This window comes from Babylonia areolata, chromosome 8, assembly GCF_041734735.1.
Source record: "Babylonia areolata isolate BAREFJ2019XMU chromosome 8, ASM4173473v1, whole genome shotgun sequence".
Classification (NCBI taxonomy): Eukaryota; Metazoa; Mollusca; class Gastropoda; order Neogastropoda; family Buccinidae; genus Babylonia; species Babylonia areolata.
The window spans coordinates 35,314,989-35,341,473 of NC_134883.1; the positions used below are offsets into that span (position 1 = coordinate 35,314,989).

At 40.0% G+C, this 26,485-nt stretch overlaps 2 protein-coding genes across 2 annotated transcripts in view; one reads left to right on the forward strand and one right to left on the reverse strand.

The window, feature by feature from the left end:
• LOC143284760 (laminin subunit beta-1-like) overlaps window positions 1-15,361 on the forward strand; it is a 61,135-nt gene extending 45,774 nt beyond the window's left edge. The window contains exons 15-31 of the mRNA XM_076591730.1: window positions 150-293; window positions 808-1,039; window positions 1,521-1,684; window positions 2,282-2,506; window positions 3,366-3,565; window positions 3,981-4,077; window positions 5,033-5,224; window positions 5,669-5,849; window positions 6,211-6,395; window positions 6,742-6,977; window positions 7,428-7,607; window positions 8,053-8,229; window positions 9,327-9,502; window positions 10,114-10,255; window positions 11,363-11,539; window positions 11,767-11,923; window positions 12,335-15,361. Coding sequence (XP_076447845.1) covers window positions 150-293; window positions 808-1,039; window positions 1,521-1,684; window positions 2,282-2,506; window positions 3,366-3,565; window positions 3,981-4,077; window positions 5,033-5,224; window positions 5,669-5,849; window positions 6,211-6,395; window positions 6,742-6,977; window positions 7,428-7,607; window positions 8,053-8,229; window positions 9,327-9,502; window positions 10,114-10,255; window positions 11,363-11,539; window positions 11,767-11,923; window positions 12,335-12,468 — 2,999 coding nt within the window. The 3' untranslated portion in view covers window positions 12,469-15,361. The remainder of the gene's footprint in view (window positions 1-149; window positions 294-807; window positions 1,040-1,520; window positions 1,685-2,281; window positions 2,507-3,365; window positions 3,566-3,980; window positions 4,078-5,032; window positions 5,225-5,668; window positions 5,850-6,210; window positions 6,396-6,741; window positions 6,978-7,427; window positions 7,608-8,052; window positions 8,230-9,326; window positions 9,503-10,113; window positions 10,256-11,362; window positions 11,540-11,766; window positions 11,924-12,334) is intronic.
• A 1,206-nt stretch (window positions 15,362-16,567) lies between these two features.
• On the reverse strand, window positions 16,568-24,582 carry LOC143284761 (UBX domain-containing protein 6-like). Its single transcript, XM_076591731.1, has 4 exons — window positions 24,294-24,582; window positions 21,678-21,992; window positions 20,791-21,031; window positions 16,568-20,242 (listed from the first exon to the last, which is right to left on the reverse strand). The coding sequence occupies exons 2-4, from the start codon at window positions 21,886-21,888 to the stop codon at window positions 19,366-19,368; spliced, it is 1,329 nt and encodes a 442-aa protein (XP_076447846.1). The 5' UTR covers window positions 21,889-21,992; window positions 24,294-24,582; the 3' UTR covers window positions 16,568-19,365.
• Window positions 24,583-26,485: the final 1,903 nt, after the last annotated feature.

Sequence of the window (26,485 nt, forward strand, 5' to 3'; positions counted from 1 at the left end):
CTCTCCACTATAATAAACATCTAGTCCAGATAGTTTGGATTGCAGCTGACTCCTCTGCTGCCCTGAAGGTCTTAGTCAGACACAGGTGACTGTCATACATATCATACACAGAGAAAAAAAGAACATATTTGTGTATATTTGTCTTTCAGCTTGTCAGTGCAACCCCATGGGGTCAGTGAGTCTGGAGTGTGACCCCAGTGGCTGTCAGTGTCCCTGCAAGACCAATGTGGTGGGTCGTCAGTGTGACAAGTGTGCCCCTGGAACCTATGGATTTGGGCCTGAGGGATGTGAACGTAGGTGCCTCTGTGTCTTTCTCACTATTGTTATTGTTATTATTATTGTCATTATTTTGTTTTGCTTAGAAATTTTTGAAAACGATCAGTAATCTTTAAGATTATTTCCTTGGTTTTTTGTGCCTGTCTCCTTTATTTCTGTTAGCAACAATATCCTGATATATTTCTGTGTCTTGTTTTTTCAAAGCTTTTGATTACCTCCTTCAAATGCTGTGTGTTTTTTTCTGGTTCAGTAAATTTTTGTTTCTTCATCCACACTCTTTTTCTCCACTTTTGATTCACTGTCACATCTTTTTTCCGGTCTCTTTGTCTAGGTGTGTAACATTTTCACAGTGTGTGCACGTGTGTGCATGGTGTTCTTTTAAACAAGAAAATAAGCAGTATTGAAAATATATTTAAATGTTTCATAAAGAACAGTAAAAACAGCTTGCTTTTACATATATATGTTTGATCTTTCAGAGTAAAATGTGTATAGAAATATTGTGACTGATATTTACAAAACATTGTCTTTCAGCCTGTAACTGCCATGAAATCGGTGCCAGGGATAACTTCTGTAACGAACAGTCAGGGCAGTGCTTATGCATTCAGAATGTGGGTGGACGTATGTGCGATCAGTGTCGTGAGGGGTACTGGGGCTTCCCACAGTGCCGTCCCTGTCAGTGCAACGGCAACGCTGACACCTGTGACCCTCTCACTGGTGCCTGCATCAACTGTCGGGACAACACCGCTGGTGACTTCTGTGAGAGGTAGGTGCTGTTGAGGTGTTTGTACTGTAATCCATATCACTGTTAGGTGGCTTTTGGAAATATGAACATTACCCAGCATGCGCTTCCCTGATTGTGGAGTATGATTGCTGTAACTGTGGGAAAAGAAAGTGCATACCCTTAAGACCACACTCATGCATGCCAGTGTTGGAGTTGTTATAGCCCATTTACACAGAAAGAAAGTGGTTGTCTGAGTATGATAACTTACTGTCTGTGTATATCTCTCTTTTTTGCTTGTGGGCATACACGAACACACACATACACACACACACACACACACACACACACACATATGTTATATATATACACTACCATCACATGGCTCAGTGTGGCCAAAAAGGAAAGAAAACAACTTGAAAGGGAAATCAAGAGATTCTTTAAGTAATTTTGGTGTCCTGTGTTAGCAGATTCTGTACAGATTAAATCAGCAGCATGGTGATGATCAAATGTCTTTTCCTTGCAGGTGTGAAGATAGTTACTATGGAGACCCTCGTGTTGGGGCTCGAATCCCATGTCGTCCTTGCATGTGTCCTGGTGGACCTGGGAGTGCCAACCAGCATGCGGATACCTGTACCTTTGATCCCCGCACCCAGGAGGTGTACTGCAACTGCAACCCAGGGTACCTTGGTAAGAGGTTGGGTGGCTCGATGTACTGTAGGGTGACATGTCCTTTCCTTGGTGTTTGTTTGAAAGAAAATGAAGTGAGTTTGATGATCTGACTTACGGATTTGAAAAATGTTCCTCGTGACTTTGGTTGATACTGGTTGGAAGGTAGCTGAGGTTGTGTGTGTGTGTGTGTGTGATAGTTTGGGGACATAGTTCATTTGTGAATTCATATGCAGTGGATCTGACTCTGTGATGCTCTGATATTCATTCACACCAGCACCTTTCACTATGAAACACATTTAAGTGCCTGAATCCAGAGTTGGAGGCAAACACATACTCTTGCATGCTTACATTCATATATTTTGGATATTGCCGTCAAAGTCCTAAGTATAATTTGTTTTTGTCAGGGTTTTTTTCTTCTTCTTTTTTAATTTCTTTTTGTTATTTTTCTGTATAATTATTTAAAAAATCAAGTATCCTCTAGAAAACATAACTTATGAAAATAAAAAATATTATATATGGAAACCAAGCAAATTCATTGCTTTCATATGATATTTGTTTCCAATTCATATAACAAGTTTTGGTTGCATGCATGTGACTGTATTCTCTGCCTTGCAGCACCAAAGTGTGATCGGTGCATCGACAACTACTTTGGCAATCCCCTGGCTGAGGGAGGTATGTGTGAAGCCTGCGTCTGTAACAACAACATCGACCCCAACGTGCCTGCCAGCTGTGACCCAGACTCTGGGGAATGTCTCAAGTGCCTTTTCAACACAGAAGGGTTCAACTGTGAGCACTGCATTGCTGGCTATTACGGTGATGCTACGCAGCAAAGCTGTAGACGTAAGTGTGATGTTATAGTTTAGTTTGGTTTTTTTTCATACATGTGGTGGCTCTGAAATGGTTTGTTTAAAAAACAACAACAACAACAACAAAAAAACACACACACACACACACACAAAGAGCAAGAGATGAATATTTAAGACATTTTTAGCATATTTCTGTTGTGGAAAATCTTTTTTTTTTCATGTGTTTAACAGAAGTTGACCTTTTGTTGCATATATTAGTGAACTGAGGAGAACATTTTGATTGCACTAAGTCTGAGTGTTTAAGGTCAGTGTCCTGTGAATTAGAACAGCAGGACTTGATATTTATAATCCATTTGACTTTGTGGGGAAGTTTCCACCAAATTGAAAGCAGTGTCTCAAGACCCATTTTGGGAAGGAATAGTGTGTCAGTTCCCAAGTAGGGTGAATGCAATTTGTCAGTAAATGGATTTTAATGATCTAATAAATAATTGCATAATCTTCATGAACAAAACAATTCAATAATATAGCTTACACCTTGTCAGTAAAATGTTAACTGACCATACTGAAAAGTGAATGGGTAATAGTTGATTATGATAGGGAAAAGTGTGGGTTTTTTTATATTTTTTTATAGTTTTTTAAGACACTTTATAATATCATCGCTCCAATCTCTTCCTCTCTGCGTCTGATTATGTTTTGAGTTTCATGGATGTGCTGTCACTCTGAAAATAGAAAATATATTCCTTTATGATATGTGTATATGGTATTCCATTGTCTTTTTGGTGTCTTCAAAAAAAACGACAACAAAAAACCCAAACAATATCCAATTTCAGGATTGAAGGCTGAAAATATGTATGTGTCATCAGACTGACAGAGGCATTGGCTGTGGTTTGCAGAGTGTATCTGTAACCCGATTGGCACCAACAGGAGTGGTGGGGAGTGTGACCGTGTGAGCGGTCAGTGCCCATGCCTGCCCAATGTGGTGGGTCAGAACTGCGACCAGTGTGCCACAGCTCACTGGGACCTGGCCAGTGGCAACGGCTGTCAGGCCTGCAACTGTGACCCCACTGGCTCCCTGAACCTGGACTGTAACCAGGTAGGTTCCTACCTGTACTCACCTGCACTGCTGTCACACATTGTGTGACTGAATGGAAATTGTTTAGCTTTTGTGGAATTAATTTGTAACGTAAATTGCATGAATAGCAGCCAGAAAAAATTGCCAGAAAATCATTGTGCATTAGATAGCATAAATAGTAATGTCAGAAAAAATTATTGGAAAATGACATTGTATCAAGCAGAAGATGTAGCAGTGTCAGAAAATGGGGTGTGCATTGAATCAAAGAATCTGGGAGCTAATTAATGCTACATTTAACAGAAGAGCTGTGGGAAGTAACTGTTCTATCATTATAGTGCATTGTTCTGGGGTAGTATATATGTTAAAAAAAAAGGAAAAAAAGAAGTAATGGTGCAGCCTGAGTGTGCATGTACACTGGTGTGTTTGTTGTTGCTAGCTGGACGGCCAGTGTCCCTGTCTGGATGGTCGTGGAGGCCAGCAGTGTGCGGACTGTGAGGACTTCTTCTTTGGGGACCCCAACGTGCAGTGCTTTCGTGAGGACTTCACATTTTTCTTCTTTGTTTTCGTTATGGGTTGTGTCAAGCTTATAATTGTCCACAGTCTTTTATCTCTGCAGTTTTGTTTTGTTTTCTGCTTTTAGTTTTGGAATTTGATCAAACAATGTATTGCCTACTGGCATGTGATGAGTGTTGTTTTAATTGTTTGCTAACAGCTGAAAAACTGTGGAATGTCTTTCATTACCTTAAACTTCTTTGATTCAGCCCTCCGGTCCCACTGTATGACATCCTGCTAAAACAGACATTGTAGTAAGAAAGTATATCATAACCAGTCGAGGAAAAAGTAATATTCCTGATTCTGCAATGATTCAGCCTTAATTAGACTTGCATGTGATTCAGTTCCATGAATTATAATGTGTGCAAGTTCTGTTTTTCATTAATCTGCCCACTCTGATTGGCTGAGGAAATAAACTAACATGAAGGGTGTCTTATTCTGGTTTTATTTGCAAAGTTCCCATCTATTGATTTTGTTTCCATTAAATGGAGCAGCAGCACTCATTGACATAAAGTTTCCATCCATTGATTTTGTTTCCATTAAATGGAGCAGCAGCACTCATTGACATAAAGTTTCCATCCATTGATTTTGTTTCCATTGAATGGAGCAGCAGCACTCATTGACAGTTGCATTTTGACTTAGCATAATTTGATCATGATGCAACTATTTTATTAGAGGTATCTTTCTCATGTTAATAGTTAGCAGGGCCTGTGTCAGCATATGTTTCATCTTTTTTTTCTTTTTTTTTAAAGAACTATATGCAACATTTAAAAATGATGGCATCATATGTCATTAAGTGGAATGGCCCGAGGCGGTCAGCTAGGTCATGATCAACGATGATCAACGAATAGTGGAATGAAATAGAAGTGATGGATGCAATGATATGATGCGGCACACAGTACCATGTCATGGTTGGTCTCTTTTGTTTTTGCCCAGCCTGCGACTGTGACCCACAGGGATCTGAGTCGATGCAGTGCGACAAGCGCAGTGGGCAGTGTCAGTGTGTGGCGGGAGTGACAGGCTACAAGTGTGACCGCTGTGCCCGTGGCACCACAGGGGAACTGCCCAACTGTGTGCCCTGTGGAGAGTGCTTCGACAACTGGGACCGCGTCATCCGTGACCTTCGGGGTGAGCTTTCTTCCCTTTCTGGATATTTGGTGCATAGTGTTCCAGAGAGAAAGTTTACGGTGTTACGGGGTACTTGGTTTGATATCGTGACATTTGCATTATTTTGTTCAATGTTTGAACATTTTGGGCATTATACCGACAGTTGGTGGACAGAAAAGCTCAAAGACAATAAATTATAAATGATTTGGTCATATGGATGTGCAAATGGAAAATTGCTATTTTTTGTTTTGTCTTTAATACGTTGTCTGTAAATAGCCTAAGAGGAAATCTGTTTCTCAGCAGATTTACTGTTAACTCTTGGAATCAGTCTTTGATGAGCAAGCTTATGTGTGTATATTCATCTGTAAATGTTTGCTTCTGTAAATAGAATAGAATATTGTGTTATCGTCATGGAAACTGAGGGGGTATCCGACACAAACTATGTTCCTGTTCATGTGTGCACAGACCAGACGCACTACCTGGTGGAGTCAGCCAAGAACATCTCTGTGACTGGAGCCATCCAGGCGTTTGATGAGGAGTTCAAGATGATGCAGGATCACATTGATGAGATCCGCAAGATCCTGGCCTCTGTCAACTTCACCCAGGTGGACATTCAGGAGATTGAAAACATGCTGGAGGTCATCAAGTGAGTGACATGATGGAAACATACACAGCACTCTATTTGTGTGCTCAAGAATTTGGAAGCTCACCATTGAATTGTTTTTAGTTATTTAAAAAAAGGTTATTGTTGCGTTTTTTTTAAAAATAGCATCAGTAAATTATCTCTCAATTGCTGATGAAAAACTGTTTTCTCAAATTCAAGCTCTTGCTGGTAAAAAGTACAGGTATACAGAACATACACATAAATCTGTTTTGTGAAGCCAGACTGACTGTGCTGAATGAAATGAAAAGAATAAAAGAAACTGAAAGCGTTCCAGTACATGCATTGAACTGCTGTGAGCACAAGAGGTGAGCACATTGTGCACTGTTTGATGTGGGGTTTTCAGGCGCAACCTGACTGACAACAGCAGGAACTTGGGCTCCCTGGATGAGGAACTGAAGCACACTACAGCTCGTGTCCAGAGAGGTAACACAGAGATCATCTCCCTGAGGGAAGGGGTGGAGAAGTTGCGTAAACTGGCCAAGGCCCTGCAGGACAATGCCACAGACATTCAGGCCAGAGACGTGGAAGGTGGGTCCCTTGGCATGCACTTTCACACACACCTTCATGCACACAAGCATGCATGTATGCGCACACACTTACATACATGCACACACACACACACACTCATGCACACACTCACCCACTCGCCCACTCACTTTCTCTATATATCTGCGTACATCTTATATGCTGGGCAGTGCAAACTTCTTCAGCAACTGAAAACTGTCACAGATTCATATGGACTTAACTTACAGATAAATATTTTTGTAATTCAGCAGTGTTGAAGAATTTTGATAATAAAATTTCATGTTAAAATTACGACGGCTTGACAGAATCTCAAACATGACAGCACTTGACTCGTGCCCTCCCTACACAGGTGCGTTCAACATCACCAAAGAAGCGGAGAAGCGATCACGGGAAGCTCAGCAGATAGTGGACGGCACAGCGCGACGCCTGGCAGAGTCTGAACAGATCCGTCAGCGCACAGAGGACCTGATCAACAGTCGGCAGGCTGACTTTGATGACCAGCTAGAACGTAACAAGCAGTCCTTGGAGAGTCTGGACAACGATGTGTCTGATCTTGGTACTCGCCTCTCTGACATCAACAACATGGTAGGATGTTTTTCCTGGTCTTTTCTATGGATTTTTACAGTTACAGGGAATTATTGCTTTATAGATTTGTCAAAGTAGTCAAATTCTAAGATTTACAGCTCAGCATTATTCTCTACTGTATTGTATTACTCTTTGTCACAAAGAATTCTCAGTGTGAAATTCAGGCTGCTCTCTCCGGGGAGTGCACATTGCTACGGTGCAGCACCATCCATTTATGTTTTTTTACCTGCCTGCAGTTGTATTTGTTTTCTGATCAGTTGTGTAACATTCAGAAGAGCTATCTGTTTGGGTCCGAATTTATGAGAACCAAACCAAGTCAAATTAATTTATAGTTTTGTGTAGTTCTTCATTGTTCTTCATATGATAATCTGAAGATTTTGTTGTTTTTGTTTGTAACAGATTTGTTTATGCCTTTATAAGACTGATGACAGAGTGACTGTGTGCGGCTAGGTGTGCGGTGCCCCAGGTGCCCCCTGTGATGCATTGTGCGGTGGAGGTGGGTGTGGACGGTGTGGGGGTGAGAGTTGTGATGGTGCTGTCACCAAGGCCGACACTGCACTGAAGCTGGCACAACAGGCTGAAGATCTTCTCACCAACAAGGAGAGTAATGCCAACAGTATGCTGCAAGATGTAAGTTAATGTGTTTGTGTATGTGAATGTGTGTGCGTGTGTGTGTGCTAAAGAGCAGTGTGCTTGCCATTCTGAATCTGGTGGGTGTTGTGTTAGCCAGCCAGTCTGTGTGTATAGGACAGCTCTTACTGACTTGGCAAACTTTCAACACATTATTTTTGCATATAAAATATTCATTAAAAAGAACTTAAATGTCTTTGCAATAAATCTATATTATTTTTTTAACAAAAGTAAGGGGGTGGGGTGGGTCTTCTTTTTGATAACATTTCTCTCAGTCGGCATGTATTCCATTGTCAGTTTCTCAGCTGCACCACTTTTTTAAAATGCAAAGTTTGACCAGATCCATTCAGCAGGCTGAAACAGGTAGCAAGAATACCATTTCACTGATGTGTCTAACATTAGGATCCAAAAATCACGCAAACTTACACCAGTTGATAACTTGCAGGTGCAAGGTGCAAAGCAGGCAGCAGAGGAGGCAAAGGACGAGGCCCAGGATGCATACAACTCTGCTTTTGAGGCCAAGAACGCCTCAGAGAATGCCAGAACCCAACTGGAGGATCTGCTGAACGAGATTTCTGGAGTGCTGGGTGCACAGCGGGCAGAGCCAGAAGATGTTGAAGCGGTGAGTGAAAAGTTGCCAGATACTGTTAATTTTCACTTTGCTTTCAGAAGTAAAGAAGGGCACAAGATTCTGGAAGCCATCATGTTGGAAATGTTTTGGAGGGAGATATTTAGGTACACAATCCAAGCAAAAATTTTAATGAATACACTGAATTAATCTCAACTAAAGTCTCCAAATGGCTGCAAGAAAAAGAGGGTGCTATACAGGAATGCAGAATCGGGTAGTTTGCACATTACAGGAATCAGACCTCTTCCAGAGTCTGCACTAGTTTGTTGTATAAAGTATTTTTGATTAAATGTTCGGAAGAATATTTCCTTTTCAAAGGATCATCATGGACCTGAAGAGAGGTGACTGATTCTGGAAGTGTTCAGATGGATGAAGATGTTCTCACATTCCTTGATGAGCATTACCAGTTGCTGTTTTTTTACTTACATGTGTAATAATGTGAGTGGAAAGTCTTCAAAATCATCTTCCTTCAGTGGTTCACATGTGTATGTGTATGTTCAGAATAAACTTTTAAAATTGTCATTTTTTCTGGTGCCACAAATGGTGTGGTGACTAGGTTTGTTTTTGTTTTTTTTATTGTGATTGATATCAGGCTTTTCTGGCTCGTATATCATAAAGGCTGAATGCATGAAAAGTGTTGTCATTGAATAACACAGCAGTCTCTAACAGAAATGTTGGATGCAAAATAAGTAATAAGTACCTTGAATATTTTTCTCTTTTTTATTGGCCATTAAGATGAAAGCTACCATATTGTAAAGAATACAACAACTGTGGAATGTACAAGAAAGAGCAGAACACAAGTTTTTTTTGTTTGTTTTTTTTTTTTTTTTTTTTCTTTGTTTATTTAATGTGGAATGTTTGTGTAATAGTCTCAGTTTCTGTTGGGTTTTTTTTCTTTATTGTGTCATGTGGGATGTACATATAATAACATAACACCAGTTTATTTTTCTGTTCAGTTTTTCTTTGTTGATTTTATGTCATGTAGGCAATACCTGTAATAGAAGAACATGAATTATTTTGTTGTTGGTTCGTATATTTTAAATAGTTTTTTCTTTGTATATTAAACGTGTGCTGGCAATGGCTGTGAGCAGGTGACGCAGGAGGTGTTGAACATGAGGGTGTCCCTGGACCCTGAAGAGATCCGGCGCCTGGCCGACAAGATCAACCGCACCGTGCAGGGTCTGCAGAACATCGACGAGATCTTGGCCAAAACGGAAAACAGCCGTGCAGAGGCACAGAGCCTCAACCGCAGTGCTGAACAGGCCTCGTACGTTGTGTGTGTGTGTGTGTGCATGTGTGTGTGCGTGTGCATGTTTGTGTGTGTAAGGGGGTGTGGGGGGGTCTAGTTTTTGTGTGTGTCTTTTTTTTCTGTTGTGTCTTGTTTGTGGTAGTGGTTCATCAATTTGTGCTTATGTACTTGTGTTCGTGTTTGTGTGTGTAGCATGCATCCATGATGTTTTAGTTTAACTTTTATTTGTACACACTGATGCTGTGGTTATTCAGTTTCTTGCAGTTCTTGTCATACTGAGTTTGACCCACAAACTCAATACTTTGTGATATTTGCTTGAAGTGTGATTTATCCTTGTCCAGTTTTGCATTTTGATGTGAGAAAGACCGAAGGACACTGCAGCCAAGATGCTTAACATGCCAAGAGGACAGATAGTATGTGGAAAATTTTCAGTTTGAAAAGGCTGGTTAAAGATTAAGATGCAAAGACACAGAGAAAGAATGACACTTGCTGAAAAAATGATCTTGCAGAAGTTAACATCTGACATTCACAGGCAGATAATACCCATATTTCTTGTCTCACAACTAAACCAGAAGATAAACAGAGCTGTGCTTTTCAGTGCATGAAGTAAAGAGGGAGCTTTATTTCAGAACTGAAGCTCGAGAGATCCTGGACACGGCCGAGGAAGTGCGAGAGGCCCTGGAAGGAGCCCGGAGAGCTCAGGAGATGGCAGAGAAAGCTATTGACGAGGCAGAGAGAGACATCGCTGATGCTGAATCTGATCTGACCATGGTAAGACCTTGCCTTTGTGTACGTTCTAAGATGAAGGCTGTGAAGAGTGTGAGGCTTGAGACAGAGTTTAATGGTTATATGTTCAGGAGATAGGGAGGAACTTTGGGTTGAAAAAAGGTTGGACTGATTCAGGAACTTAAGTGTTAACAGATTGTACAAGCCCTACGTCCGTGTTGCAAAGAGGTGTAATTGTTGTTTTCTTTCAAAGTGGAGATGGACTTGGTATCGAAAGTCTTTAGTGACATTTTGTGAGAGAAGCTCTGAAATTTGCTTATTGGAAACCACAGTGAAGTAGAGATTTTATCGAGCACAAAAACTGCTGCATATAATGACTAGAAATTATTTACGTTAACTGATGGTAATGGTGAATATATTTATTTGTGTATTGCTTATTTCATTGCATTGCTTTTGCATACCTATTTTTAAAGTAGCACATACTGTTTGGGAGGGGATGGGGGGGTGTCTGCATCCTGCCATGATTAAGAATCATGTACTGGCATATATGATTCCTGTTGGAGTTCCTGTCAAAATGTTGCTTTGTAAAACTTGTCTTTCCACTTTGGTCAGTGCCATCTTCTATCCTGAGGACAATATACTGGCTCCTCTTTATTCTGAGAAACATGGTAATGTTGTTAATTTCATCTTGTTAGATCAGAACAAGCCCAACTGAACAATACTGAACTGACTAAGCAGCAGTGCACGGTCTTCTCAGGTGTGTGGCCTCCTAGTGGACTAATAACAATTTTCCCTGTGAACTGCCAGCGCTGGGGCTGCAACAGATGAGAATGGGTGTGGCTGTGTGTGGGATCAGAATGAGCAGCATGGGAATAATGCCACTGACACTGTGCAGATGCTGGGACAGCAAAAAAAAAAAAAAGAAAGAAAGAAAAAAAGTTGATTGCATCATTGGTGGTGCGAGCAGATAATTTTGAATGTAAAAGATTTGGGCCAAAGATGAATGGATGTAAATCAGAAGTAGAATCCATCACTGTGTTCTGACAGATACTCCATCATGGAGCCTTCAGTTCAGTACAGACACTTACGGAGAATGAGGAAAATTGTAACCTTGACTCTGACGTAATGTGTGTGTGTGTCTTTTTGTTCCAGATTGGCACAGAAACTACCACAGCTCGTGACCTGTCTGACCAAAGCCTGAGGCTGCTTCAGGACTTGAAAGATCGCCTGGAGAAACTGCGCACACGTTACTTCAAGAACGACCTTGACATTGGGACAGCAGAGGATACCATCAATAAAGCGGAAATTGCAGCAGAGGCAGCAGAACGAGTGGGTGTAGCTTTTTCCACCATCAGTTTCATGTCCATTTTTACATGTTTTGACATCATGTTGCAGTCGATTGTTGTGCGTGAATGATCAATAGTTAAACTAAGTGGCATCAAATGATGAAGATTTGAAATTGATCATCACAATGTTTAGCAAAGAAAGAAAGTCATTTTTCAGCTTTATGTGAAAAAAACCTGTGATCATAACACCATGCTTGTTTGGATATTCAGAAAGCCGGCGTTTTGGAAAACAGCTACGCAGAAACATCTGCCAACCTGAACAAGAAGTATGACACCACTGCTGATGCACGGGATCGAGCATCCAAACTGGCCACAAAGGCAGATAAGATTCTAAAGGAAACTCTCAGGCAGAAGAACTTGCTAGAAAGTGAGTATCCCTGTGACCTGTTTGTATGAAGTGTACTAATCAGTCTTGCAAATTTGTAAAAACAAACATTAAAGCCTGCATTGTGCTCTTTTATGACTGAGGTAATTGTTATTCAGCACAACAGGGTTGTTAGTGAAGGATTGTCGGATGGTCAGTGTTGTTCATGTTAATTCAGGTTAATGTGTGTTCACTGATCATGACTGTGGAAGACTTTGTTGCTCATAGCAAGAGGGTCTTCATTCTGGACAACAAGATGTATTACTGCTAAATGCTTTGTTGTTGAAGCAACTGTTAGAGCAAAACAAGCTTTTTAACTCGCATTATCTTTTGCTTTAATGACATTTTGTTGGCATTTTCCCACTTTCTACAATCATGATCGGCAGCTGAAGTTGTTACTTGTTTTGTCCACAGACATCCAGCAAGATGTTGGAGACAATGAGAAGGCATTGATGGATTTGTCCAAGAGCATTGATGACCTCAATGCCAGGATGGACAAGTACCTGAACGACATCAAAGCCAAGCATGATTTCTATCGCACATGCTAGCTGGAGTTAGGGGTCTTCAGTGTGAATGCCAAGCCAGAGCTTTTCCCTGTCCTCTTTCAGTGTCTGCTTGTTACTGGAGATGTGGCTTTAACCCTTGGCTGCCTTGGAATGTACAGCATTTCTCAATGAATGTATGAACACTGTATAAGCGCATCTGTGCAACTTGTCCACAGAGTCTGGTGAAACTGTCCCAGGATTGCAGGCCAAGTGGATGTATCGACTGTGTACACATTTATTTTGTATTATTAGCTTGACGCTAAACACACTTACAGGTACTACAAGTATTTGACACCCAATTTGATTTTTATGCCACTAAAAGACTGAGAGGAACAGTGTCTGCTCTTTTTTTCTTCTTTTTTTTAAAGTCAGTTGTACAAACCTAGCTTGAATATTTGAAGTGAACCCACTTTTTTTCCCAAATAATGTGCATTCAAGCTGAAATTTTACTTTTACTTTTATGATACATATATCATCTGCAGAAAATGCTTGGTTTTCTTTCTTTCAGTTGGTGAATTTCACAGTTGTTTTTTTGTTTGTTTGGTTTTTTAGGGTTAAGTAAATGTATGTGTGCATAGCAGGAGTGGGTGCATGTGTGCAAAAATGCACTCCATACTTCTTACAGCTTCTCCTCTTTTGGTGGCATAAAAGCTTGGTGTGGATTTTTTTCTTTGTCTTTTTGGAGTGAGGCTTATGACTGAGGTGAGTTTGAAGTTAGTGCTATATACCGTCACTTGTACAAGTCTTATACTGGTGCCGTTGTGCCTTAGGATGAGCAGCTCCTTTCCCACAGGGGACAAGCATCCACTGCTGGCAGGAGCTGTGAATCCCTTGTGTGCGTGTTTGGTTGACAGTCATTTGTTCTTCTTCACATCATTTTTGTGTTTATTGCCTGTTTGTTTTTTATTTTTGTTTTAAGAATATTTTTATTGTGATTGGGTGTGATTGTGATGAATGTTTCCCCTCTTTGCCAGTTTGGCTGATTGGGGATGTTATGTAAATCATTAAATTTTGCACTTTTGCAAATTTGAGAACCATCTGAAGGGCGTGAACAGATATGCGAGGTGGGGAAAGCTGTTCTGTTTTCAGTTGTTTCTTTTTGTGGGTTCCGGCCAGTGTCTGTTTTTCATGTGAGCATGTGTCATGTGTACATAGCATTCAATGTATGCATGTGTCAGCTTTATGTCAGTCATAAAACTGTTGGAAAAGTTTTATGTAAGTATATAGAAATGTTACACATTAGTTACTGCTTGGATTTTTTTGTTGAAAGAAATTTGTGAATAATTTGAATAATTCATTGTTTTCTATAGTTGAGTTGGGGTACTTTTTCATTTTTATTGTGTTTAGATACTTGAATTGTTTGCCATCTTGGTTATTTCAGTAGTTTTCCATTTTGATTCTTTAACATTGAAAAGTAACATGATACCAGCACCAGATAAAGAAGTGTTACTATGCTGCTTGAAGAAATACATACTGATGATCCACAGAAAACAAAGGGGGATTGTTTTTAGCAATTATACATATAAAAAAAAAAGTCCATGAAACATTTTGTTCCATTTTATGTTTCACTGTTTACCAACAAGTGTATCAGTCATTTTGATTGATGTTTCATTCCAAAACATCACTTTTGAGACATGAGTAGCTGTTAAATATACACAGTCCTCTTGACTAATGGAAATGGGGAGGCTGATAAAAGCTATGTGTGAATGCTGTGTCAAAAAGGCCATTCATAAGACTGGGGCACTGGTGTTATCACGTTGCATAATAGTTCTACAGCACCTTGCCACATTCATTCACCATGGCTGTTCTTAGCATGCTCTGTCTTGGTTACCTACTTCCACATACACACAGATACAGCTATCTCTACAAAGAGGTTTTAGCAACAGCAAAAAAAAAAAAAAAAAGAAAAGAGAGAGAGGGAAAAGATGTAGGTTGTCTAAAGAAAATGTTGCAGGCTGTTGTATTTGATATACGTATATATGTGTGTACATGTGAATGCCAATGTTAACAAGCATTATTCAGAAAAGCAACATTGAATTACCTGTGTAGTTCATACTCATTTTAAACCGTTCTTTTGTAATAGCTGTGCTTGATGAATAAGTATCTGTTATCTGTCATTTTTACCAATGGTACTATTTTCACACATGGTAGTGATGATGAATTGTGACAGAGACCCATAAGAGCAATGTTCTACACTTTAAAAGAGCCCTACTTTTTGGTCAGTAGAATGTGGCATAATTCTCAGTATGGCCAGTGGGGATAAAACATCCAGCAATTTCTGAATCAAGCTTTCTCCTTTATAAACCTTTTCCAGAAGCTTTGAGCAATAAAACAAACAAAAGCCATTGAATCAAATGCTGTCTCTAAATGTAGAAATCAGGGATAAGCTAGGTTTCAGATTATGCAGATTATTGTACTATTAAATCTGCTACATATGGATTTTGAGGTTCCCTGTTGATTGTATACATTGTTTGATCAGTATATTAACAGGGGTGAGAAAGCGACTGAACAAAATGGCATGCACATTCATGCTTTAACCATTCATTTACAACCATTATTTTTCTTTTCCTTAATCAGTTTTCTGTTGACAGGTAACAAATACCCAACTGTAGAAAAAAGTTATATATATATATATATACACTTGTTTATTTATACATTTGTACTGCCAGTTTGTTCACTCATTTAAATCAACAGATGTATAGTTATGCTTATATTCTGAATCTCTTCTGCCTTTTTTCTCTTCTTCTATGCTGTTTTCTTTTACTTTTGTATGCTCAATATACGCATCAGTTCACTGCTTATTTTCACATTGTTTTGCTGTTTGAGTACACAAATCCACCCTATTTTTGATGTTACGTGTATTGGTGTCACAAATAAATGTGTCTTTTGTAAACAATGCTTCCTTGTCTTTTTGACTGACTGAAGTGTTAAAATACAAAGACAGACTGACTGACTGATAAAAACTTGTTCATGTTGTTAGGAATTTTTCACCATAGTTGCCAATACTGAAACCTCATATTAGAGCATTTCATTGGATGATTGAAACTGTCAGTGATGAGCTTAAAAAAAAAAAGGGAAAAAAAAACACCAAAACTTTGTCACTGTTTTGTCGGTGGCATTTCCATTGTCATTGTCTGTACAAAATAGGAAATTTTCTATCTAAAATTACGTTTAAATAACATACTTACCGTGACCCTACTAGTGCAGACTCCGGCAGGGGTCTGACATTCCTGTCCTGTGCAAACTACTATCCGCCTATGCGGAGAAACGAAACTACAGCCGATAACCTCCCGGAAGTAGGTAACCTCCCCTTTGTCCCACACTCAAGATTGTTAAGTATATCACAGTTTCAGCACTAGCAGTCCACATGGTACAAGTGGCATTGCATGGTTGTACACCAGAGGAAACACTGTATTGCTGTTCAATCATTTCAATGGTGCTCAGAGGTGTTGAAGAGACAGAGCACCTCCTCCAGACAGGAGACTGCCACCATGTCTCCAATTACTCCCTTGTTGGGAGACCAACTTGCCGAGAATATCACAAACCAAAACTGATGACCATTTTGCACTTCTGGCATAGATAACACTCTTTGGGTATTTGTTTCAATTACTTGTTACAGTGCAAAATTATTCCTACTCGAGGCCAATCATGATTGGGAAAATGTAGGGCAAGGTGACCAGAGAATGAAACCAGGGGAGATGTGGTTTGTGTATACACAAGAGCAGCAATCCATGTTTTCTCTTCAGCTCATACTGGAGTTCTGAACTATATCTCTCACGAAGTAACCACTCAACAGGCAGTCAGCCTGCACACGTCCTCATCAAACTAACATGATCAGTGATCAGTCACAAAATATTCTGCTTGGTTAAAAAAAGAATATGAAGAAAGATATGTACTTTCACACTTGACACAAAAGTCCCTTCTTTAGAAGGTTGAAACTGATTACTATGATGAAAGATTGATTTGTACTTATGAACTCAGTATAAAACATGCTGCTTTAGAAGGTATGAATTTATTTTGTTCAACAACTTTATGAAATGTGAAGATAATAACTATTGGATTTTTTATGCTTGAACATTTTTTCCAACTTGTTAATTTAAATTAAAAAAAAGAAGAAGTATGTATGCTCATCTGTACCATTTGTCCACCCCCTCCCCACACAGTACACACACATTCAACACACAATGCCTGCACAAAAACAACAAACAAATCATATGTGCATTGTGTACAAAGAAGTCACACAAATCTGAAGTATCTCACTTGCTCTCAAACCCATGCATCAGAACTGCAAACTGAATTCTAAGTGTCAACTTCACATTCTGAGAGTCAGAGAAACAGAGTAGCTCTTATATGAGACTAGGGTTTAACCAATTTTATTAAAATGTGGAAAGTGTGAAGTCCAAAATAATGTACAATGACAATACACTGCAGATAATGGTTGGAATCTCTATTATTGCAAACATTAGAAACGGATTGATTCTGCAACGCAACTGCCTTGTCGACTGATTTGATAAAGAACATGAGGATAGTGTGGAATGATGGCCAAGTTGTAATGCATCCACCAAGGAAGTTGCAGAATCTGACTGCACAGATTCACATCACTCACCTGCCAGAATTTTCTCCGACTCCACAAGACACCACTAAAGTTGTGGTCTGGATGCTAGTAAACCCTATGTAACATGATCCTAGTGCATGTAAAAGAGCCCAAGGCAACAAAAGGGACTGTCCTTGGCAAAATTATGTTGAAAAAATTCCACTCTGACACTAATGACAGGAAAACAAACACTTGCAGGCAGAAAAAATGGTGACACCACACTGCAGTGATGCACTGTTCCCGGGAAGAGCAGCTCAAATTTCACATTGGGAGATTTGTTGTGACAAGGAGTACTGCAATACAATACATATCATATACAGGCAATTTGTTATGTTTTACAGGAGAGTGAGGTAGGTTGAACAATGCTGGACACATCATCACTGAGTTACAGCAAAATCATGAATAATTGAAATGCTGAGCTTTTTATGACTGGCATTTGACACAATGCTGTCCGTTGTGCATGATACCAGATGATGTTCTGACAGTAAGGAAGGCATCAAAAAGACAGTAAGTAGGTGGTGAACGAGACTTTTTTTTTTTTTAAATACTTCTTTAATTCGTAGTCCATTGTAAAGCACTGGCACAAGCATCATGATCACCAGCTTGGCTTGAATTACTTCTAACAATTGAACCACTTGAAAGAAAAACTATCATAAACAAATACCCCTACTGTTATGTGAAGGCAGGTTGTCATTTTTACATGACGTAACAAATAAAACAATCAATGAAAAAAAAGAAGATTTCGAAAACACCAGCACACTTGTCTGCAACATGTCCAACTGGTTTATGCTTGAAATTATCAGGTCAGCTTGTCGTTACCATTCAATCTGGCCATGAAAAGTTCTCACCCTCACTACATATACATGCAATGTAGTAATCTTGGATACTGTGTAACCGTCTTCATTATTCATTCATGACATTCCTGTGGAAGAATTCAAATTTGTTTAACAATCACAACGAACATGTCAGACAATCACAGATCATATGTACAAAAGATAACTTGAAACCCATTGGAAAGCTGTCCCTATAATCATGGATACGATGGAAACATAAAAGGACCAAATCCAAAACAAAAAAATCCAATAATTGCCTCACTCCATTTTCCCTCGCATACAGTTCACACAAGCATGTAGTCAGGAGCAACTTAAAAATCTGAGATCACCAAACAAAAAGGCTATATTTCCCAGCTTTTGTCAAGTCATATTTACAGTCTATACCATGCCATTTTAACTGGATTGTTTGATCCAACACTCATGGCAAAGATCCTTGTATCATAAAGAAAAGCTGAAAAGTAAAATTTTCTTTGCTGCACCACAAGGTGGTCAATTCCCCTTTTAACTATGTCCCACATTAAAAAGAAATCTTCCGGAACAAAGACATTAAATCATGAATTATTCAAAAATCAGAAATATATTGTGAGGCATTAATGAGTGTTTAATCAAATGCTGACCCATGTGTCATTTCCGAACTTCTCACACAATAACACACACTGCTGTCCTGTCAATTCCAACAATATAAACAAAGACATTAATCAAGTAACTGTTAGCACCCTTCTCTATGCAATACCGATGGAAATTGTCTAGCAATACACCAATGTCTTCTGATTACTGAATGCATCCATGCTATTCTTAATCTTTTCAAGTGTCTCAAGTACTCACTGGATCCAACAGACTTTCAAATTTTAATGCTGCTTCTGGGATGGTTAACATTTTTCATCAGCCAAAGAATCATGATTTTATTTTCTAAATCTGCATTTCAGATTAGAAGTTAAATTCAGGAAGCAAAACTATCACAACAACTGTGCTGGTAGGCTTATATACGGTGTATACTAAGCAAATGGTGAAACAGAAAACTTTAAAGAATAAATATCGCTGCCAATACTGAAATGAACAGGCCAATATTCTGTTTTGGCTTTTTCTTTGCACCATCCCTGAGGGATCTGAATAATTAAAGAGACACTGTTGTAGACAGCCTTTAACTTCATACAATCACACCTTCACACAGCATGCATGGACAAGCTTATATATCTAAAATGGTGACTTTATCCTAAATATTCTAGCCACACTTACACTTGCACTCTCATTACAATCAGCCTCAGACAATCAAAGTGACACAACCAAACTGAAGTGGACAGTCCTGTAGTTCTGAAAACAAGACAATGGAATGCCCCCCAACCCCCTCTAAATTTACCATTAAAGATAGGTTTATTCTTTCAAGCAATATGACTAAAATGAAGCAAATAAATACTTTCACAAGAGACAAGGGAAAGAAACCAAGCTGGAGCATTTCAATCAGACCAATGTTTATCACTGAAGTGACTGAATCAGAGCCGCAGTTTCTGGCTTGAGGAAAGGACCTGCTTGATGCGCCCCTCTCTGGGCTGCAATGTCAGCCTGCACTGCTTCATCCCAGGAAAAGTTGATCACAGCAGCTGGAGCCAGGTTAAGCTCAGCTAAACTGGCATTGTCTTCTGTCAACCGCTGTCCAGTGGCTGTCACCAAGTTGAATGGCAACCACATAAGCAACTGTTCTCCCACAAACTGGCGAACTGCCGACAGCTTTTCATGAGCCTTGAAAATGCCTTGCAGCAGAACACCATCTGGAAAGCGTACCCGCAAAAGGGTGAATCGGTATTTGCGTAGCTCTTTCAGTTCATCACGTTCTCGCATGGCTTTGGTGCGGAGCATGCCCAGCTTTTCAACAGCTTCCTCTTTACGCTGCTGTTCCTTCTTCAGCTCGGCCGGCGACACATTGTAAAACTCGTCAGGAATTTCAAACTTGGCAGCCTTGTTGGAAGGGTGAAACACCTTCAGTGCTCGGTCCAACTGGGGGCGGATGGGCTCAGCAGCCAGTAAAACCTCTTTGATGTTAGTCAGCCGCTCCGAGTCCTTGGCATAGTCTTCGCTCAGCACCCAGAAGTGTTCCTCGTGGTCTTCGTGAGGCAGGGAGCGCAGCACAAAACCTGCAGCCTGCATGAACTCCTCGGTGCCCATCAGGCAGGCCACGCGCTCCTGGAAGGCCTTGTTGCCAGCCCGGATCTTGTGGTATTTCTCCTCTTCAGGGTGGCTGATAGCGTTGTCTAGGTAACGGATCAGGGTCTCAACACACACCTTCACCTTGTCCGGGTGTTTGTTCAGCGTGTGGATCATGATTGCAGATGTCATCTCCGGGTCTTCAACCAGGCTGTACAAACAAACCATAGTAACTTGACTTCTCAGGCAAGCATCCAGGAAACAAATTTTACTTGGCTGGTATTCCCACAGCCATTATCAAAGCATGCTGCAAACCAAATATCTATATCCTAGTGCTTCCAATTCAGTTTTGAGCATAAATAAAATTAATCAATCATCACTTCCTTCTCTCTTTTTTCATGGATGCAGCCTGTATGACTAAATATGAAGAGCAAGTATTTCATGTGGATTTATAATCTTAATCACATAAAGGCTGCATAACAATATTTTGACAAAAGAGCAGTGCATGTAAGCTATTTCCAGCAAAACTGAGTATGTTATTCTTAGCTTCTATGAAGATCGTGGCATAAATAATGGACAGGTAGCTGATGGAAGATTCCATCACCAGTACACATGCACATCCTAAGGGGTGATAAGATATACTGTCGATGGGCAGCATGGGACTCAAGAAGGCAAGCACAACAAACCTTTCACCCCAAATAAAAGAACTGACAAGATGGTCACAAAGCTCACACACAACAGGTGAATGCCTGTGGTTACCTGCTGTAGAGAAAGGCCTGAATGTGTCCCTCCATCTCCTCCTTTGGCAGGACCTCCGGGCCAATCTCAGGACAACAGTACAGTACTTTGGGCAGCATCGGGGCTCCATCCAGAGTTAGTTCCCTTGGACTAGCCTGTGCTGCTGTTGCCGCCTGGTTCATGGCAGCTTCTGCTTCCTTCAGCTTTCGTTTTTCAGCTTCCATCTCTGTGCGCATTCGAGCACGCACAATGGTTGTATTATCTGCAAACAAAGAACGTAAATGGTAAACCTACAGTAAACCTTTAAGATTTGGGGAAAAAAAAGGGAAAACATAATGATGATATTAACAGAAAAATAAAGATCTGGTTCACATTAAGTCAGATGTTCTTTGAAGTAAACATTCATTCATTATTGGTGAAATTTGTTTCCAGAAATGGAAAGACCCCTCCTTCAAGTCACAATCAAGAGAACATTGAGAATAGTTATATTATGTACTGTTCCAGCTATGGTACATCCATCAGTATAACTAGTTGTGTAACTGATGATTCTGTGTACTCACACTTACTTGACTGTTGACATCATCCAACCTTGGTTAAGAACTCAGAAACCATAAACTCATGAGATGAATAGTACCTTTCTATGGGAGATGTTGTCAAATTTCTGGGGGGGGTTTATATCAAGTAAAACAATTTTAAAAAAAACAGCAGGAAAATATATTATTCAGATCAAATCTTACATAAAAAGGATCTGCTTAAAAGTATAGCACTATCTGATGACTTTTAGTTTTACATTATGATTATAAATCTGTCCACTGATAAAAATCTTATACAAGTATTATGTCCACAAACTTGAATAATGCCTTTGCTCTTTCCACTGAAAAGTCTCACATGCACTGTTCACACACTACCTTTGCTTTTGTTACTGAGTCGGGCCAAGGCAGCATCAGCAGCTTTCTGGGCAGCATCAGGGTCTGTGGGTGCTGCTCTGGGGACAGGTCTTGCCCCATCACACGATGTTCTGGGACGAGATGTTTGCTCGTCCAATCGGTGACCTTCTCCTGCTTTCTTGAACTTCACGTTCAGCTTGCGTTTCTCAAAGAACCTCTTGATGACCGACATTGTGCTGGTGTGACCTTTGACTGATGGGTCTGCTGTTTCTGTCTTCTTCTTCCCCACAAAAGTATCAAACAGGTGATGACTTTATTTCTCTTTCTTGTTGAATGCTGTAACATTTTAATAAATCAAATACTGTTACTGCATGGGGGTAGAAATGGATCAAAAGTACACAGACAGCTATTTATATAAATATTAGTAAATGCATAAACTATCATTTTTTTATGCACACACTCGCGCATCCTTGCACATATATGCAAACACATACACAAACAATATACACATACACTGACCTTATAGTTTAAAGTAAGCACCTTTTATGACTCAGCCTTTCCCATATACAGCATTCAGGTAGAGAAAACATAAAAAGTGACAATTTTGAAAATCAATGGTGAAAAATCATAGAAATTAAACAAAAAATCCTTTTTAACACAGAGAAAACTGAATTACTTTACATGTAAGTATTATAGTAAATTTTCTTAAGATTATAAACAACATAGGTAATACCTAGTTAATAAAAACATATATAATACCAAGTTAAAGTATGGAATGGTGTCCTGACAGGAATCTCCAAAATAATGTTGTTTGACAGGAATCTCCAAAATAATGTTGGAATCTCCAAATGAATGTAGTTTGATAGGAATCTCCAAAATATAATATAATATAATATATATATATATATACATACATACATATATATATATATATATATATATATATATATGCAAATGAGGCTGCATAATTACTGAGCAAAAGGGTTTGTCTGTGTGTGGTCTGGGGAGTGTGTGTTTAAATTAAATGTCTGTTTGTGTGTGTGTGTGTGCATGTGTGATCAAAACAAAAAATACAAGTCTGGTGGAATGTCCCAATAATATGTTATGTCCAAATCACTCTAATAAGTTCTAGACCTGCATCTGTTTTAATTGCCCACATGTACCCAAACCCATCGTTCGCAGTTAGACTTCATTCACATTTACCCTCAAGCATCCCTCCTAATTCAACCACTGAAAAAAAAAAAAACACTGAAAAGGAGAAGACAAACTTTCCCTGGAGTAACCAATCAGAGAAATCCTTCAAAAACAGAAACGAACAAGCACTTAGAAATGAAATGGGTAGATCATGAAGAAAACCTAATTAAGAGTCTGATATTATACCATCCTTAATCTGGATTTTTTTTTTTTTTTTTTTTTAATTCCACATTGCATGATAGTGCCCAGCCTTTTTCTCAACATCAAAAGCACATAAAAGATGCACTGTGCCCTGACACAACGCAGATCACTGACTTATTTTCTGGTTTGACTTGGACTGTTTAAGCACATTCCTTAGAATCTGACAGACAAGTGAGTCTTGGGTGCAAATCCCTGAAGAACCTAGTGGGTGGACAGTGGACGTGGTGATTTTCTGATTTCCTAGGTCACCAGATGCACATATACAATGTGTGCAAACCTGCTGAACATCCTCCTTGTGCATGCAAAAGATCACAAATATGCACATTAAAAACCCTATAACCTTTTATATCTTGGTGGTTTATGAAAAACCAACCATGCATAAAACAATGACAGATTCGTCAGAAAACTAATGTTGGTCACTAGTGTAATCAGATGAAAAAATAAGCAAGCAACAGCCATCACAGCCAATGAGGACCCACCCCTAACCAGACCTATGACCTCTGCCTTCCAGTCCACTCATAAAAGCCCTGGAATGAAGTTTATAATGCACACAGACAAAAACAACAACCAACAACAAAAAACAAACAACAAGACAAAAAAGCTCCCCAAAACAGGGGTGAACTTCCTGGTCCAATGCAAAAGAGGGCAAAACACAAGTTTCAGTTTCAAGGAGGCATCATACAATGCATGCAGACTGAGCCATATAGTGATATACACTGGTTATATCATGACCAAAAAATCCATACAGGTGTGGGACGTGCTTGAATTAACCCATGTCAAGGACATACTTTACACAATGAGAAGTAAGCTGAACTTGGTGTTTATGTACATGTTATCTCATAAATGATACGTCTTACACTTACAGTTTAATATGAATGATACTGGGCAAAATTTGACCCCACTACAGCTGCTGTGTTTCTATCAAAATATTTTTAACATATACATATTTAAATGATTTACCACTTCACGTATTTTCTTAGCCATACCATATTTTTGTGGACACACCAACTGTTCGGGGATCCGGTGGTTCTGTGCACTGGCTAAAAAACCATAAGTTGACCTCATCCGACCTCGATGACATTTTGTTTTATTTGTCATGAGCAAGTGACAATGAGTTTGCGATTATTTCTATACTTTAAACATTCTCAATGAAGAGATTTCTTTATTCATATATAAAGGTCATACCAAATATATATATAATTCCTTAACTTCATAGTCTCAATTGGTTTCAAAAGAACGAACCGTTTGGAGTGAGCATCTTCACAACATTGTCTCCCATGTATCTCCAAGCCAGCAGAATCAGCAGAATGTTGATACCCAGCCAGGCCAGAAGCACGTACAGGATTTTCAACTGCACATCCGATTCCTCGATTTCAGAGCTATGGTATATCGTTGCAAAAATTTCCCAAACTGTAGTGCAAAGCTGGAGAATAATATCTTTTGTTGCAACAATATAAGCAATATACTGTGTCATTGCTTATGACAGTGACGGGTTGAGCTGACGAACTCGGTTTGTCCCATTTCCGTGTGTCACGAAGTAAATAAAATGAGTCAGCGTTTATACACACGGCGACTGCAGTTCGTGGTTAAAACTGTTTTCTTTTTTTTCTTTTTAAAACACACTTTATGCTAACGACACGCGAGTTAATGTTGCAGAAGGAGCGTAGCACACTCCTTCTAGAGTAGACATCATAGCCACACATTGACCACTGTGGTAATGTGAAAGGTGGACACAGCTGATCTGCCCTTCCTGAAACGCTTCACCAACAAAGCATGATTACAACAATGGAAACATGCAGCCCAAATTGAAAGTTTGTGAAAATGTGCAAATCAACATCAGATCGTTTGTGTGCAGGGAAAATCACAGACAGCAGTTCATGCTTGTACTCACATTTTGGAACTTGAACATTATCGATCTGTGATGAAACAGTCCAATTCTGGAGTTCAGTTCTGAAACGGCAGTCTGCAATGCCATTGCTGCAGCTCGGAAACAGATTCAGTTCATGATCACTACTGCCATTGGCTTGGGTGGGAAGACTGTGCTTGCTGGAAACAGACTGCAAAGCAGAGCATTATGTGAGTCACAGTCAAGGAGAACTGAATCACGCAACTGGTTGAGATTAGGTGCATAGACCACTGAAGGACAGGTTGCTGCTATTTAGCTCCATCAAGTATCAGTTATATACTGTGTATTACATGTACGTACAGTATGCAAGTCAGTGATGGAGAACATATCGTGCGGGCAAGGATAATACACCATGTGTGGATAAATGACCTGTTATGCAAGGAACAGCACGGATTTGTCAAGGGGCGTTCTTGCATCACCCAGTTACTGGATGTTCTTGACGCTTGGATCCCCCGGGACCGGACTGAGTCTATATATGCAGGCGGCAGCGTAGAGGCGTTCAATTCAGTTCCCAACAGGCGTCTTCTCTCGAAGGTTACAGCACATGGCATACAAGGCAAGATACTTGGCTGGATCCACTCCTTGGCAAACAGAACCCAGAGTGCAGTGATCATGGCAATGGCTGTATCTCTCAACTGGATCGCAAGGATTGATTCTCGGGCCAACCATACTTGCACTGTAGAAAACGACCTCCCAACTGAACTGTGTGTAGAGGTTGACCTTAAAGGCGAAACGCCAATAGGTCGTTAAATTAACTATTTCGCAAGGATTCATTCTCGGGCCAACCATATTTATGCTGTAGAAAACGACCTCCCAACTGAACTGTGTGTAGAAGTTGACCTTAAGGGCGAAACGCCAATAGGTCGTTAAATTCACCCATACGGCGTGCTTGCAGATGTTCAGTGCTGATGTTTACTGATGACACTAAGGTCCGCGATAGTTGCAGCGACACAATTGAGGCAATAGAGGTTCTGCAGGATGACCTTAACAGTCTACAGGAGTGGTCGGACAAATGGCTTCTGTGTTTCCATCCAGACAAATGCCATGTCCTGAAAATACGGACCAAGAACTGATGCGGCAGTGTCACCGTGCAGTACACTAAGGCTACATGATAGGGACTAGGGACCGTGTGGAGGAGTACAGTGTCCAGCTGCAAGAGTGTGTAGTAGAAAAAGTCCTGGGCGTCTTTGTAGACAACGACCTCTGCTTCAAGGAACACGTCGGGAAAACAACTAAAAAGGCAATCCAAGTGGTGAGAATGATTCGACGCACGGTTGATTTCCTGAGCCCAGAGCTTTTCATTCAGCTATGCTAAAGCCTCGTGCGACCTGTTCTGGAGAACTGTATGGACATTCAGTCGTATGGCAGCCCCACCACAAGATACTGTGCGCAAAAGTTGAGGATGCCCGACGTAGAAACACTAAACTGTTGGCCTGCATCAAAGACAAACCCTACAATGAAAGACTGGCCTATCTGCAACTACCAAGTCTCAGTCAGATTGTTTTCTTTTCAATCGCCAAAGACGTGG